This window comes from Trichechus manatus, unplaced genomic scaffold (assembly GCF_000243295.1).
Source record: "Trichechus manatus latirostris isolate Lorelei unplaced genomic scaffold, TriManLat1.0 scaffold00144, whole genome shotgun sequence".
Classification (NCBI taxonomy): Eukaryota; Metazoa; Chordata; class Mammalia; order Sirenia; family Trichechidae; genus Trichechus; species Trichechus manatus.
This window is the reverse complement of record NW_004444080.1, coordinates 3,271,000-3,288,049: the sequence shown is the minus strand read 5'-3', so window position 1 is coordinate 3,288,049 and position 17,050 is coordinate 3,271,000. Positions and strand designations below refer to the sequence as shown.

Here is a 17,050-nt window from a genome sequence, read left to right as displayed (position 1 = left end):
CGGGCAAGGAAGAAGGAATTCAGGTAAACAAGTCAATCAGTAAAGGGACAATAGGGTTTGGGAGAACACATCTGGACAAGTCTCGACATGTTGGAGACAAGTCTCAACATGCTGTGCAGCATAGAGGCCTGTGGTGGCTGCAGTTGTCAATAGTACAGCCATGTTTAAATGGCATATATCCCCACATGGTTCCAGTTGAATCCTTAGAGGCTGTCACAATACACCTGAAACACATTGTTGTTATGTACCATTGAGTCGATTCTGACTCTTAGTGACCCTTTAGGACAGGGTAGAGCTGCCCCATAGGGTTTCCAAGGCTGTAATCTTTATGGAAGCAGACTGCCACATCTTCTCCTGTGGAACAACTGGTGGGGTCAAACTGCAGACCCTTCAGTTAACAGCTGAACGCTTGACCACTACACCACCATAGTAGGTAAAAAATTAATGCCTCTAGAGCGTTTGAGAGCAAACGTTATTTTCAAGATAAAAAGACTTATGTTACCTTGAGGAAGCAAATCAGCGTGTGTCCAATAAACTTATATCTGTATCTTAAAAAAAAAAAACTTCTGGGGAAAAAGACAGCAAAAGCACATCCATGCTTCACCTTTATTTTGGTTGCACTTTGTCCTTCTTTCTTCAATAGCGTTGCAGTATTTCATTCCCTAGCACCTGATAATGTACTCTGCTCAGCACACAAAGCAAGAGACACTGGAAATCTCAGTGAAAGCAGGAATTAACAGAGAAGTCAAACTGTGTGCATGGGGTGAGGGGAGTCAGATTTAACTTAGATATTTAATAGGAGAAATTTGCATGAATACTCTCTCAAATTAAGTTGAGGATGTCTTCAAATAAGTTATTTACCAAAGACAATCCTACTCTCCCCAAAATTCTAGACTGTAGCATAAAATGGCGATTTTTCCAGTGCCCATGCATTTGATGATAATTCATTCTTCTGGAACCCTGGAACCCTAGTTATTTCAGCTACAATATTTTGGGTAATTGATATTTTTTTTTTTTACCATAAATTGAATTATTTATCTTTCTTTTTTATATTTTATGTCCTATGTTTTCCTGGGTTACAACTAAAGTATAAGCCTCTCAAGGACATAAAACATGTGTTTCCAGAGACAAGCATGATTTGCCAGATTATTTGGGATTTCATAACACAATTCTCCTTCATTCAGTTTGAATGCTTAATAGGCTTCTCCTTAAAGATATGTCCATAATATCAAATTAAAAAAAAAAATCCAGGCACAGATAGGGAGATACTTTATTCTGAAGAAAGATTACTGTAATGGGGAGAATGTTCCAGTCCCAGAAATCTGCAAGTGTCTCAAAATCAAACAGAAAAAGACGTATTTTATATGGTAAGGAGGGGTAGGTAAAGATTAGTAAAGACTTTTTAAGGGGAAGGGAAAATGACCAGTGATGTCTGATAGAAAAACTGTCTCACCTTGGAGTCCCTAAATGATGTAGACAGTTTACGTGCCTGGCTGCTAACTGAAAGGGGTTGGAGGTTTTAGTCCTCCCAGAGGCATCTTGGAAAAAAAGACCTGGAAATCTACTTCTGAAAAATCAGCCATTGAATACCCTATAAAGCACAGTTCTACTTTGACATACATGGAGTCACCATGAGTTGGAATCAGTTCAACAACTCGTTTGGTGGTCAGCTGATTATCAGGACAAACTGATACGGGGTGATGTCCTGCTTCCTAGTGGTTGCTCAGGCTTGGGGACAAGCAGAGTTTAGGGCCTGCAGAAAGGAGAGAAGCCTGACTAAAAGATTGGTCCAACAAAGTGGAGGGTAAGAAATTGGCAATTGTGACTGTTTGATCAATAATATAGGCCTTAGCCTGGAAAGAGAAAAAGAAAGAGTTCAGACAATTTTTTAAAATAATTTAAGTAAGGGTAAAATTTTGTTAGTTTTAGAAAATGGGGGATATTTAGACGCATGCATCTTATTCTTGAACCCATTTACCAGACATCCACTGGAAACTCATCCTATCACTCCATGCAATACAGCATCTGTTATGTCCACCTCCATCCCCACCTTTCCCTCAGCAGTATAGTTAGTAAGACTGGCCGTGCAAATAAAAGTTTAAACAATATAAATAGATTTTATTACCAAATGTATGTTAGAGACAAACTTATTTTGAACAGTTTCAATAGGTAGATTTTTAAAAATCAAATAATTTCTACTTCTTGCTACATGAATCCTCCAATGGCCTTTAGAAAAAAGAAATAGCATTCTGTCCATAAAGATAATCACTACTCCATTTAATTTACTTAAATGGGCATGGCCTTAGGATTCAGATCCAGGAGCTGTTAGTCTAGGATATTACAAAGTACAATTATGTATTAAAGAAATAAGCCAAAGAGAAGACAGATGGTTTTTATGCTTCACTGATCCAAACAACTGATCTTCATACTGAATCCCTAATAATATCTTTTCCTGATAAATACAGATAAAAATTGATAAATACAGATTATAACTTATCATTAAGAAACATAATATCTAAAAGCCATCAGAGAAATAAAATGGTCACTTTCCTCAAATACCTATTCAATATATTGTCTGATACACAGGACAAACGCATGCCATATATTATAAAATGCTAGTATTTTCATGTGTCTCCCTGCTGACAGAAGAGCACAGCAGGAGAAAATCAATAAGGCAAGTCTCTTAACTTCCATCTTTGCTGTCCACGTTTGCAAGAACATTTGTCTTCTAGGCATTCGGGCAAATTATTCTTTCTGTCGGGTTTCCTTTGTCCTCATAGAAAGTGAGTGCGAAGCGAGAAAGATACTAATTTATCTGAACAAAAACTAGTTTTTGGTGAGCTGAGAAATAGAAATGACTTTTATTGTATGTTTTATTTCACTTTATTTTTATAATTTCTGCACTCCATCAGATTCGAAGGATATCTATGCTTCATACAAAAATCCACCAAATTATAGGTAAAAAGGTACCCACATTCTATTACTCCTGCAAATTTTAATTTTACTAATTTCATTTGGCAAGATTAATTTTAGTTTAGGAAATTAACAACCATTTGTAAGGAAAAATTCTACTGGAAAGAAATCAACATTGAGAGCCATTTTCGTCTGTTGTTTGCTTCCCAAGAATAAGGGTAGATGATGCTGCTGATAATAATGGTGATGATTATCATGATTTGTTGTTGTTGTTGTTCATTCATCTTAGCACATCAACAAATACCATCTCTTCCCCACCAGCATATAAAACTTGCCTGATTTCCTATATAGTCAATTTCCCCATATTCGGAATGACAAAATGCCAAGCTTCTGACCTTCTATCTTACAGATGAGGAAACTCCATCCAAGAATTAAGAATATTATCCAACATGATATGATAATTGAATGCTATGGCTTAGATAAGACACCAGATCTCCCAACTCCTGTCTCAGCATTCTAACCTAGATGGTGTATACTACATCAGGAACATATGCTGGGAATAAGAACAGATAAACAAAATGTATACAAATGTAGTTTGAGGCATGGTTTCTAATGATTATTAAACATGAGTTCTACATCTGCTCATGGGCTTCATTTCTTCAGTTATTTTCTCTTTTAAATCATCAGTTTCTCCCTCTCTACTACATTATTCCAAACGAGCCCTTCTTAAACAACAATAACATCAGCAGAACAATAAAAAATTTCCAGTAACTCCATATTTCCTTACCCCAATCTCCCTGCTTCTTCTCCTTTGAAATATTAGTCTATAGCTACTGCTTCGGTATATGATCTTTTCAAAACTAACTCCAACCTAGCTTCTGGGCTCACCACTCTCTTCATTTTATTCTTGTGATCATCAATGACTTCTTGCTGCCAGACTCAGGATCATTTCTTTAATTTTATCTTACTAGACATCTCAGTGGTATTCTCCACAGTTCACTACTTCATCCTTCTTAAAATGCTTTCTTCTTTTCGGTTTCTTAACACTATACTATTTTCTCTATCCTACATGTCTTAAGCTGGGTTCTGTAGAGAAGCAAAACCAGTGAAGTGTATAAGTATATATATAGACAGATTTATACCAAGGAAATGGCTCACACGGTTGTAGAGTTTGGAATGTCCTAAGTCCACAGGTCAGGATAGAGGCTTCCCCTGATTCACGTAGCTGCAGTGACTGGCGAACCCAAGATTGGCAGGTCTGAGAGCAAGGCTCTTGCTCTCAGGCTGAAAAGATCAACAAATCCCAAGATCAGCAAGCAAGACTACAGGTAAGCTGCTAGCTCAAGTCCCAAGAACCAGAGGTCAGATGAACAGGAGCCAGCTGCAGGATCCAGAATGAGAAAAAGCCCACGAGCCTTGCCAGAATGTCCACTTATATTTGATGCAGGCTACATACCCAAGGAAACTCCCTTTCAACTGATTGACTGCTCACAGCAGATCCCATCATGGAGGTGATCACATCATGTCAAATCTCATCATGGAAGTGATCACAGCATCCTACGACTGCCAAACCACTGAGAATCGTGGCCCAGCCAAGTTGACACACAACCTTAACCATCACATCACCTATAGCTTCTTGGGCTCCTTTGCTGGATCTTATAAATAATGAGATTGCCCAGAGCTCTGTTCTAGATACCTTTCTCTTCTCTGTGTCTGCCCTCTCTCTAAGGCAATGTCTAGCTCCTAGCTTTCACTAGCATCACTGTCAAAATTGTATCTCAAAGGGGTGTCTTCTCCCTAGACTTGTATACTACCTAGTCTGCCTGCATTTCCACTGGTATGTACAATAACCATGAACAACCTAAAATAATCCATGTTGCATTATTGATTTTTCCCCCCAAACCCATTTCTTGCACAGTCATTTCACTGAGTAAATGACACTGCAAATCTGCCAGGCTGAACATGCTAAAAATATGCATGTTATTATATACTTTTTTAATTTAAGATTTTTTTGATTCCTCTTCTTACTTTCCATCTTCACGCCTAAAACAAAGCCTAATTTATCAACTTTATCCTGAAAACGTACCACAAGTTCATCTGTTTCTCTCCATCTCCAGCACCACTCCCATCTTCTCTTACCTGAATCAATGTGATAACTTCCTAATTGATCTCTCTGGCCTGATCACCTCTCCAATCTTCTCTTGTACTTTTTCTAGTGTGCTCTAGACACATTGGCCTTCTTTCTATTTTTGTTTCTCAACTCACCACTCACCCTCATCTGTAAGATGGAGGGTCAGAAGCTTGGCATATCCAGATTTAGGGCCTTTGCAAGAACAATGGTATTAACTAACATTTATTAAGTACTTAACTATGTACCAAACACCATTTTAAAAACATTGCATGTATTTTTTATTTAATCTTCCAATAACCGTTTGAGATAGATAGTATTAGTGTTGTTACTCAATAGACACTGAAAGGTTAAGAAACTGTTCAAGGTCCCGAGAAAGTAAGTGGTAGAATCAGGGTTCAAATCCAATAAGTCAGACTGCAGAACCCATGTCCTGAATCACTTCAAGATGCTGCCTTCCACTGACTGATCCACTACCTGGAATGTTCTTCCCTTCAATTCATGGTCCAGTGGCTGGATGATTAATTATCATCTTCCTCAAGGGATCTTCCTCACCCAAAAAGCTAAAGTAGCTCCCTAGCCACTCTTTATCAAATCACACTATTTAAATCTCTATATAGGATTTATTCCTACATGATATGTTCAGGGTGTTTGCTTTTTATTTATTTATTCTCTCTTCCCACCAAAACGTAAGCGTCACCAGGATAGAGATATCATATCTTGTTCACCATTATAACTCTAGTACTTAGAACACTGTATGCTACTTAATAAATCTTAGTTGAGTGAATGAATAAATGAGTAAGTGAATGAAACAACCCTATTGGAAGGGCATATCGAAAGGTCTGTCTTAAAGCACCTCAGGGATCACTTTCTGAGGTAGAAATGATGAGAGCAAGAATCAATTACTCCCATCAAACCAGATAGAGAGTAAGAGTCAATCAGCCACACTGGTCACCCAAAGTGGAGGAATTCTGTACAAAGCACTTTGTCCACAACTCTGTGAAAGGTAAATAACATTTCCATACATAATTAGCATAGGCCTTTTTTGAGTTGTAAGCAAGTTTATTGCCATAAAATCTAAAGTTGTCAATGTACTGACTATTTCATATTAGGAAGCTGAAGGACTCATTTAAGATGTAGATATTATTCGTAAATTGTTAATACTGTTGGTCATTAACTCTTCACTTTAAGTGTGCTTCTTAGATTGTTTTTGTTGTTGTCGTTGTGTGCCATCAACAAAAATTGGTTTACTCAAAGGAGGCGACTCCACAATAAAAAATTGTGCCAGACTGAAGTCAAATTCAGGACAGTGCCAGGAAGAGAAAGCCTGGATTTACACATGATGAGCCACTGGGCAGATGGGAGATCGCTTATGGGTGATAGAGGAAGAAGGTGGAGAGAGAAATATATGTAGGATAATTAAAAATGCAAAACACGAAGTTCATAAATGTTCATAGGATCTTCCCTGCCAGAGACTAGATACAAAAAAGCTTTATTTAGAATTGGAGCTCAAATAGTTTTACATGCATATTTTGAAAATGGTTTGTATCTAACTTAAAAGCTATTCACTGAAAGCTCACAGAGTTAAAGCTTATGAAATTATATTGATTTATTAGATTATAGGGATAAATTTCCAGCACATAAACAAGACATTGAGACAAGTTACCATTAAGACACATGCATAGGACCAAATCAATGATACATGATAAGAAGTATAACTGTTGTAAACTTGTTCTTTCTAGCCCCTCACAACCATTTTTCACAGAAAACTTTGTTGTTGTTAGGTGCCAATGAGTCGGTTCTGACTCACAGCAACCCTGTGTACAATAGAAAGAAACACTGTCCAGTCCTGCATCATCTTCACAATCGTTGTATGTTTCAATCCATCATTGCAGGCACTGTGTCAATCCATCTCATTGAGGGTCTTCCTCTCTTTTTTCTGACCCTCAACTTTACCAACTATGATGTCCTTCTCCAGGGACTGGTCCCTCCTGATAACATGTCCAAAGTACATGAGATAAAGTCTTGCCATCCTCACTTCTAAGGGGCATTCTAGATGTACTTCTTTCAAGACAGATTTGTTTGTTCTTCTGGGAGGCCATGGTATATTCAATATTCTTCACCAACACCATAATTCAAAGGCATCGATTCTTCTTCGGTCTTCCTTAATTCATTGTCCAGCTTTTGCATGCATCTGAGGTGATTGAAAATACCATAGCTTGGGTCAGGCACACTTTAGTCCTTGTCTTAGTTGTCTAGTGCTGCTATAACAGAAATACCACAGGTGGATGCCTTTAACAAAGAGAAGTTTATTCTCTCACAGTCCAATAGGCTACAAGTCCAAATTCAGGGCATCAGCTCCAGGAGAAGGCTTTCTCTCTCTGTCGGCTCTGGAGGAAGGTCCTTGTGATGCATCAGTCTTCCCTTGGTCTGGGAGCATCTCAGCACAGGAATCTCAGGTCCACAGGATGTGCTCTGCTCTCGGCATTGCTTTCTTGGTGGTGTGAGGTTCCTATGTGTCTCTGCTCACGTCTCTCTTTTATATCTCAAAAGAGATTGGCTTAAGACACTGTCTAATCTAATCTTGTAGACCTCGTCAGTATAACTGCTGCTAATCCATCTTATTAGATCATAGTGATAGAATTTACAACACATAAGGAAATCACATCTAACTACAAAATGGTACACAATCATACAACACTGGGAATCACGACCCAGCCAAGTTGATAGATACTTTGGGGGGACACAGTTCAATCCATGACAGTCCTCCAAGTGACATCTTTGATTTTTAACATAGAAAACTAAACATGGGAAATTAATTAAATTTGCTTGTTTCTTTCAATGTTTGACAGTTTATGGGTATGTTTGGTAAGAAGACTGGAGGAAAATGTGGCTTAAAACAAGATATATTTGAAGTTATCTAAGGAAGTCCGTCTTCATGGAAGAGATGCGATTAGGGCTGAAGTTCTATAATCTAACATCAACAGATATTCATAATAGAGCAGTAACTCAATGCTACATTGTTTTCATCTTAATATAGATTGGTCTGAAATAATTTCTTCACTTAACTTTCTGTGCCAGTTAATTTCAAAAAGAAGAAAAAATAAAGGAAAGAGAAAGACAAGCACAAGCAATGGTATTTTGAGAAGCTACAATATAGGAACTTACCTTGTCTCCTTATTTGCCATATATCCCTAGTACCTAGCATAGTCCTGGTACACGATAAGTTCTTAGTATACATTTGTTAAATGAATAAATTAATTATTTAATATTTAAATTATAATACTAGCATTACTCTTCAACATTCCTCTAGGAAGAAAGTAAGTTTAGGTGTCAGAGCTTTTAACCTCTGGTATAAATTCTTTCTTAATCCCTGCTCTAAGCCTCTCGATGCTCAGTAATATCCTTGGGTCGTGTGGACACAGTGCTGGATTAGATCCAAACAGCACCGAAACCAAGACATCCCAAGCCACAGATGTGCTGTGGGTTACTGGGAAATGTCGATTAGATGAGATCCCTGGCATGACACCTAGTCCCATAGATAGTTCTTGTGCAGGTTTTAACTAATCCATCCAACTCATTTCACATTAAAGCTATGTCTGCATAATGAAAGAGGATCATTTAAATCCAGAAAACCTATCAATGTCTTAAATATGCATATATTTAAGGCAAATATAGTGTTTTGTGCCTTCTTGCTCTGCCAAGATCATAACTCTATCCTAAGGCAATAGAGGCTACCTGTGACAAAGGGGGTGATTTTTGCTGATAAAGAAGATTAAAAACCTCACTTTGAGGTTTAATTGTATAGTTTGGCCAACTAAAATGTTAAGCCAAGCTACATAACTACAAAATCTCTATCTTAGTATAGAAACAACTTGAGGACACCATAATTACTTAGTGATCATGTTTTCATTTGACCCTTTCCTCTGGGCATAAAGATTTATGGGGCTGGAAACTCCATTGTGTTTATGTTTCATATTTAGAAGGTTATATTGATTTATATCCAGAATAACTTTTAACTCAATTGACTTCTGTGATTCCATGTATTGCTTTTCTTCAAATGATCATGAAAAATCAGTCATCTTAAAAATATATTTTCAAGAAATTTTAGAATAATTTTTCCTCCTATAATTAGTGGGTCTTCAACTGGAACATATAATTAAAAGGTCATAATCACTTACTACTTTGAAGCAAAATGCATAACATTTCTCCTTGAATCATATATATAGCATCTTTTAGCTCCTGCCTATCCACTGCAATCACTTATTAGCTCTTTTAACATTGGTATGAAGTAACTGGTAAATAGTACAATTAGTTGTAAGAATCCTAATTTTTTAAGGTTGCTTGAATGAAAAAGAGTGATTTGCTATGTCAATTATAATATATAGCTGGTAAATTTAAGAACACAATTTCAGTCTAGTCCTTACAGGACTAAAACCAAATTACAGGGCAATATAGTCACATCTTCCGTTTCCGCTGTTTTCCTAGACCTGTGAGGAAGTAGATAAAAACGTGTCGATCATTTTGTAATAGTTAATAAATAAAAGTAGTTTTTACTTTTTTAACTTAATGGCTAATATTAAGTTTTAGCAGCTTTTTTAACTTTCTAATATTCTAGTTAAAATACTGTATGCACATGTGGCTAGAAAATTTAAAGGAACAAAAGGGCTTAGAGCAAAAAGCAACAGTCCCCCCTCCAATTCTGCTTTCCAGAGTCAGCCACATTTAATAATTTAATTTTAGGGTTTCAGGTGGTTAACTCCGTATCTCCAATAACATACTTATTTTCCACTATGTTTTGATTTATCAATTCAAGCATTGTTGACTGACTTCTCTCGCTGTGCAGGATGATGATTTAGATTATTTGTGCCACTCCCACATTCTTTATTATCTCTTCCTAAAATACTTTTATGACAATTCTCAGTCCAACCCTTATCAACTTTCTAACTTCAAACCTCACACTTAAATCTTCATTATTTTTTCATCAACTATAGGCAAAATTTCTAACTACCTTCTTCAGTATGAGACAGTTACTACCTACCATGTTTCTGTCCATGTCTTCTTCTACTTTTTAATTCTTTAACAGGTAAACTTTACCTATTCATCTATGCTATCAAGGCCAATAACATTGTGTCTTTTGTCTAATCACAAAGCAGATAAAATGCCTGTTAAGTATTCTGCAATTCGTTTATGGGATGATTCTTTAAGTTAAGCATGAGTATCTACATGATTATGATAACACTCATATTGTTCCTTGGAAGTTAAGTAGTGAACTGGGACATCTTCCTTTCCTTTCTGAGTCCAACATCACAATATCAGTGTCATTGGAAAGAGAATATTCCAACAGTTAATTTCAAATGAATTCTCCTTCAATAATTGCCTTCACCATACAGTCCAGTTTTTCCTAGAGGGTCTCTTACAGTCTACTCATATATCAGTTTATCATATTTATGAGACCCCTTCCTGAAGCTGTCTATCCAGTTTGGACTGATCGCTCTCAAGGCCTACTTCACAGCTGTCATTCTGGGACAGGAACTCAATGTGTTACTTCCTTATTTTGCTGCAATACATCTTCAAGTGACTTCTTCATAATGAGTGCATAGTAGATAAACTTTGGGAAAGTTTGAAGGTCAGAAAATATCCTTATTCTGTCTTCCTCTGATTTTTCTTCCTAAATATAAAGGCACTGATTATTGTCTTCCAGCATCCAGCATGTATTGGTGATGAGAAGTTCAATGCCAGGCTAATCCATGTCCCTCTGGGAGCAGCTCATTCTCTTTCTCTCTCTGAAAAGTTTGACGGTCTTCTCTGTTTTTAATCTTCTAAAATTTCACAGGGATTTTTTTTTTTTTTTTTTTTTTGGACTAGATCACTTTTCATTCATTGTGGTTTGTTATTTTAACTTGAATATTTAGGTTCTTTAATTCCTAAAATTTTCTGTGTAATTTCTTTGATAAATTTTCTGATCTCTTTTTCGACCCCTCTCTTAGAAATCTTTCTGTTTGGATGGTGGACTTCTGGATTTACACTATATGCCTTCACTTTTTTTTTAATTTTAATTTTTATCTTTTTGCTATAAAATTTTTGGTTAACTTTTTCTCTTCTAACCTACTGATTTTTTAAAATTTAGTCATATTTTTAATTTCCAAGAGCTTTTTTAATGTTTTCCATTCATGATACCCTTTCCTTGTTTTGTGTTATCTCAAATTTCTCTGAAGATACAAGGATCTCTTCTGTTCTCCAAATTATCACTCTTTTATTTTTTTCTGCAGATTTATCTTAGTAATTCTTATTGTAAGCTTTCTGAAAATACCTGGTAATTCTTAGTAGCCCATTCACTTCTAATGATTTGAACAATAAAATTCTGCTTGAAGATTCTGGGTATTTTGGTGGAGCTTGACATTTCATTCCATGGCAAGTAGGCAGTGAAACTACAGAAAGCATTTGTTCTGGAGTGCCAATGCCTCTATTTATTGTCACCATGACTTGGAATCATCTCAACTAGTAACAAGCCTTTTCAGGCAATAAACGCAGTTTTCTAGATTTTTTATTTTTTGGCCTGCCGTCTAGATCCTGCATCTAAGTATTAAGATGGGATCAATTGCTCTTAAGACATGCTTTCAATGGAGTCCCTGTTTTATCTCACTCCTAACATCCTTTATACTTACATTTCTGAGTCTTCTGCTCTAGCCTCTTCTCAGTAGACACTGTGACATCTTATTTAATCCCACACTTTCAGTTACTACTTTCCATCCATCTTCTGCCTTCTAGAAATGTGTTATAATTTCTTCTCCACTAATGACCCTTGTACCATTTCTTTGTTTTGTATTTTTTTAACCAGCTTCTCTCCTTTACTATAGTCTTAATTGGATCTTTATAAGTAATGAAGATAAAAGCATGTATCAGTCCATTGTCTTAAGCCAAAATTACTTTTCAAATTTTCACCTAGTTTTGCTATTTATATTTTTCAGTGACAGAATTTGTCATCCACTGATAAGAAAAAAAATCATATACTGTGTCTGTGGTTTTTTTGGAGGATGTTTTCCTATTCGTTTCAATCTACTTGTATTTCTATGTTTTTAAATGCTTTAGCCATAATAAAATACATTCCTTGTATGATTAACTTCATAATACAAATATTTCTTATCATCTGTGACTTCAGAAAATATTTATGCATTGCATCATTATAAGATCATATTGCTTTCATTTATTGTGTATTCAGAGAAAGAAATACTCAACTAGATCCATTCAAAATATGTTAGCTTTTTTCTAGTTCAAATTGATACTTCTTTACCCATATATTGTTCATGTCTTCATACCAAATTGAGCTGATATATTCTACATAGGTTTAACCCAAGGTCTTGCTATTCAATATAAATAATTCCATAAAGTCTTCTGAAGTTATTTGCCTGGTTTATCAGCTTTGAAGAAATTATAAAGTAATTCACTACATAAGACGCCATCACATTTAGTTTCTTTCATAAAAGAAGAAAAAATATATTCAAGTTTCATGAAGTGCTAGATTATTAAATATGTAGTTATCACTGAAGTAATAGTGCAAAATATAATGTTATATTTAAGTTACATAATGTTATAAGTTAAACATGATTGTTTACATTATTACGGCAATATTATATTTTATATATTTTGCACATTTTCGTATTCTGCCAATTACTCTGAGGAACATATTTAGAGAAAAATGAGCCCAAATAAGCTTCATGCTAAAATTAGTTTTGTCCTTGATTTGCTTTAGAGAGCTGTTCCTTTCCTTCTAAACACTCAGGAGCCAGTAAGAACTAACTGAAAATTCCTTAATTCTAGAGACAGGCAAAAGAAGATGGAAGAAAAGTGGAACAAATAGGACAACAAATGAGGGGAAAAGAGTAAAAAAGAAGAGAAATATTAATGAAAAGGAAGATATAAATGGTCAGGGAAGAGTACTGCTTTGTTTAGACCAAAGGCCAGCATCCACAGGCAGTCATATTAACTGCCTTACATATTGCCTTTCATAATGTGTATAATAAGTCACTTTAAAATTTTGCTGTTTAAAAATCTCGCAGAAATGCAATGGGTTTCTATTTGGTTTAGACTTTACCATTTATGAAGACCTAGCTTTTCCTAAGATCTTATTCACAGTTAGGATGATAACAGCATTACGTTTTCTTTAAGGAAGTGATTAATTTTTCATCATTCATGGTATCTCTTTATACTTTCAATCTTTCACTACATGTGACTGCAAGGTCTGAGGGCTTGGATTTTATCTTGCAGTTAATGTCTGCTGTACCAGGCCCTTCAATCTGCACAAGGCTTTTGCCCTTCAAAACTCTATCTTTCTTTCAAGTAGACCATAAATGAATTTTTTCCTGTTATATTCCATAAAGATATGTTTCACAGGAGATGTTCATTATCAAATACAAACTTAAAATCAGCTTTTAGAGTTCTTTTTGGCCTCCATAAACTGTTCATAGTCACAAAGCATGTGTTTTTGTGTGTGTTGGGGGTAGGGGACTGATCAGGTAAACAGGCTCATAGGTAATTTGTTTTATTTTTTTCTGACTTTTTTACTTATAAGAAGCAGCTACTGAATTGGTATAATGATAACGATTTGCCTCACTTATTTCTTTCCAGATTTTACAAATCATTTCACATTTTAGATTTAGAGCATTGAAAAAACACCTGCTCATGGTTCAAACTCTGGCTAAATACAGAGCACCCAATATAACCTGATCGCTCATTTATAATATGTGATATTAATCCCGTGAACTTGCTTTGTTTTATCATCCATTTCTTTACTATTGGTGTGAATATGTATGTTGAATCATTGGCCACGTTTGCCCAAAGTGTTTATGTTTCTCTGATTTCAGCATGTGGCAAGTTGATGAAAATCACAGGCCCGATTACAGTCAAGACATCTGGAACTCGGTTTGGCGCTTGGATGACAGATCCATTAGCATCTGAAAAAAATAACAGAGTATGTTGCTTCAATAAACATCTTTGCTTATGCATTATATTTTATTTACACTTTACTGGACTACTCATTTTCTTCAAGGATATTAGTTTCACTTTGAAAAGCATTACATTGTTTGTATATATTTTCAGTTTGATAATATTAACATCTCCAAAGATAAGCGGCAAACTTATTTTAGTAAAGTGTTCCTTCATATACTTCACTAGTATAGCAAGTCTAATTTTATTGTTTTTAGTCTTGTTTATGATCAGTGTTTGAAAGGGACTAATTAGAGGTGTATAAAATTCCCTACATGCTCTTTCTAAAGCCTGCTCCTTGGAGTAAAAAAAATAATGCTGCATAAGTGACAAATTTAAAAGGTAGCCAATTCACTAAGCAAACTAAAAATATCCCTGAAGTCTACAGGTTATTAAAAAAAAAAAAAAGTACTGAAACTTTTGTGAGTACTTTCATAAATTGGCAATTCCTGTATTATGTAAATCAATATACCAGAAACTTGCCAAAGCTTTATGTTCTATTACAAAACTCAGTATGAATTAAGATTCTCAGGAGTTACATCCAAGTGAGATTTGTTACTAAATTACTAAAATGCTTTCAGTAAAAGGTAGTTGTACCTATAAACTGACCCAGTGAATATAAATAAGTGTTACTAGAAGGTTCTGTGATACTCATAAAGCAGAAATAGTTGAATATATAAAATCGAGCCATACATTTTCCAGAGCAAGAGATGGAATAAATATAATTTGCTGAAGGTGATTTTGTTTTTGCAATTATCAGTGACTACACTGATCTATCAGGTAATTGAAATGATGTGGTTTGCACTGTTACATGTTTATTTCACTCAGTGATATGTTGATATGTGTGGAATGTCCAAAAAACAAACCAAAAAGAAAGAACAAAAAGAAAATCCACTTCAAGGCAATAAATTCAATTGCGTCCACATAGATCATGCCAATATGTTTGCAAAACTCTCACACTGCAGCAGGTCAGCAGGAAGATAATGTGTTTTTCATAGGCTGAGAATGCTGATATTAGTTTGATCTCACTCTCACTGTCTTTATTTTGGAATTCTCAGAAAAGCACAGAATTTAGTCACTCCATTTATTTATTTATTTTTCCTTCTTCTCAGGTCTGGTACATGGACAGTTATACTAACAATAAAATTGTCCGTGAGTACAAATCAATCGCAGACTTTGTCAGTGGGGCTGAATCAAGGACATACAACCTCCCTTTCAAATGGGCAGGAACTAACCATGTTGTCTACAATGGCTCACTCTATTTTAACAAGTATCAGAGTAACATCATCATCAAATACAGCTTTGATATGGGGAGAGTGCTTGCCCAACGAAGCCTGGAGTATGCCGGCTTTCACAACGTTTACCCCTACACATGGGGCGGATTCTCTGACATCGACCTAATGGCTGACGAAATCGGACTGTGGGCTGTGTATGCAACCAACCAGAATGCAGGCAATATTGTCATCAGCCAACTTAATCAAGATACCTTGGAGGTGATGAAGAGCTGGAACACTGGCTATCCCAAGAGAAGTGCAGGGGAATCTTTCATGATCTGTGGGACACTGTATGTCACCAACTCCCACTTAACTGGAGCCAAGGTGTATTATTCCTATTCCACCAAAACTTCCACATATGAGTACACAGACATTCCTTTCCATAACCAATACTTTCACATATCCATGCTTGACTACAATGCAAGAGATAGAGCTCTTTATGCCTGGAACAATGGCCACCAGGTCCTGTTCAATGTCACCCTTTTCCACATCATTAAGACTGAGGATGACACATAAACAAATGTGATTTGTTTTTCATTGATATAAGCAGTATCATTTGTGATAACCTCTATAGGACCCCTTCTGGTTTTTGTTTTCCTGTTTTATTATAACTTTTTCATCATTTCTCCAAAGCATTTTTATTGTAAAATGTGTGTTTCAAAAAACAGCTGAGCCTATCTAAAATAGCCTGTTGGAAACTGGCTAAAGTCATAGTTTTGCAAAAGATTATGATCTGCCTTATAGTAGAGTCAGAGACTAATGGTGGCTTAAATGCATGAATATCTTTTTTTTTTTAATTCTGTCATTTTTTTTAATGTCTTTTGCTCCACATCAGAAAATGTTTTAGTGGGAGTTAAAAAGAGTACTTTCCCCTCCTTAATTTCAAAAATATTGGATGATTTTATTTATTTGGAAAAAATAGTATTAATCATTTTGCTGTTACACAATTCTCTGATGCGGTGCTGTACAGTCATTTTTAAATCTCTTGCTAACATTTTATTGGCAATATGTATTTCTACCATTGTCACCACCATTGTGCAATTGAATCTCTTCACTTCTGTGAAAGTAAGTAATATTTTTTATAAAATGCACTGAAGTTTAATCTCAGTAATTATCATGGGCCAGTTTTGAAGTGTTGTCAAGAAGGGAGTATCTTCTCAGCTTACCCCTTTACTTAAGCATTGTAAACTAATAAGGAAATCAGACCAGGTCCCTAATATAGAGTCTTTATTTTACCCCAAGTTTATTGGACCACTGACATTGAATGCTAAAACTGATCAGTATGGCTGAGTTACTCTGTTCACTCCACTGAAAGCAACCCATATGGTTGTTTGCAAAAGATGCAGTGAATCACAAAAAAACTGGATTTGAGTTGAATCTTCTTTTGATTATATAACCAGACATATTGTATTCTTCATTATTGAGTATATTAGTGTTTTAACTTATATAATTACACGCTACTTCCAATAGCGTAACTCCTTGTGTCAAGACTCTCAAAGTAAATGAAGCACGTGTGAAAACTCTAAAAAAGAAACTTCCTGCAATCTTCTTTAGATTTAGATTATAAGCCCTGGAGAGTTATTGACAAGATGTGTGCAAAAGAAAATGATGGAAAGACATGGGAGTCTGTGTAATTTTAAATATATAAATAACCAATTCAGAAAACGAGATGAGATAGCAACCCCTTGTCACCCTAATTCATTGTATATGCATAAATATCCATTGCTGTAGAGTCCATTCTGACTCCTAG

The 17,050-nt window shown here is 35.6% G+C and overlaps 1 protein-coding gene across 2 annotated transcripts in view; it reads left to right on the top strand.

Moving 5' to 3' along the window:
* The window catches only part of OLFM3 (olfactomedin 3), a 48,991-nt gene extending 33,064 nt beyond the window's left edge, over nucleotides 1–15,927 (top strand). Inside the window, exons 5-6 of one of the 2 annotated variants that reach the window (XM_004385730.1) lie at nucleotides 13,906–14,012; nucleotides 15,139–15,927. In XM_004385730.1, the coding sequence (XP_004385787.1) occupies nucleotides 13,906–14,012; nucleotides 15,139–15,816 (785 nt within the window). In that variant the 3' untranslated portion in view covers nucleotides 15,817–15,927. The remainder of the gene's footprint in view (nucleotides 1–13,905; nucleotides 14,013–15,138) is intronic. The other variant, XM_012558197.1, reaches the window with a different exon arrangement.
* Nucleotides 15,928–17,050: the final 1,123 nt, after the last annotated feature.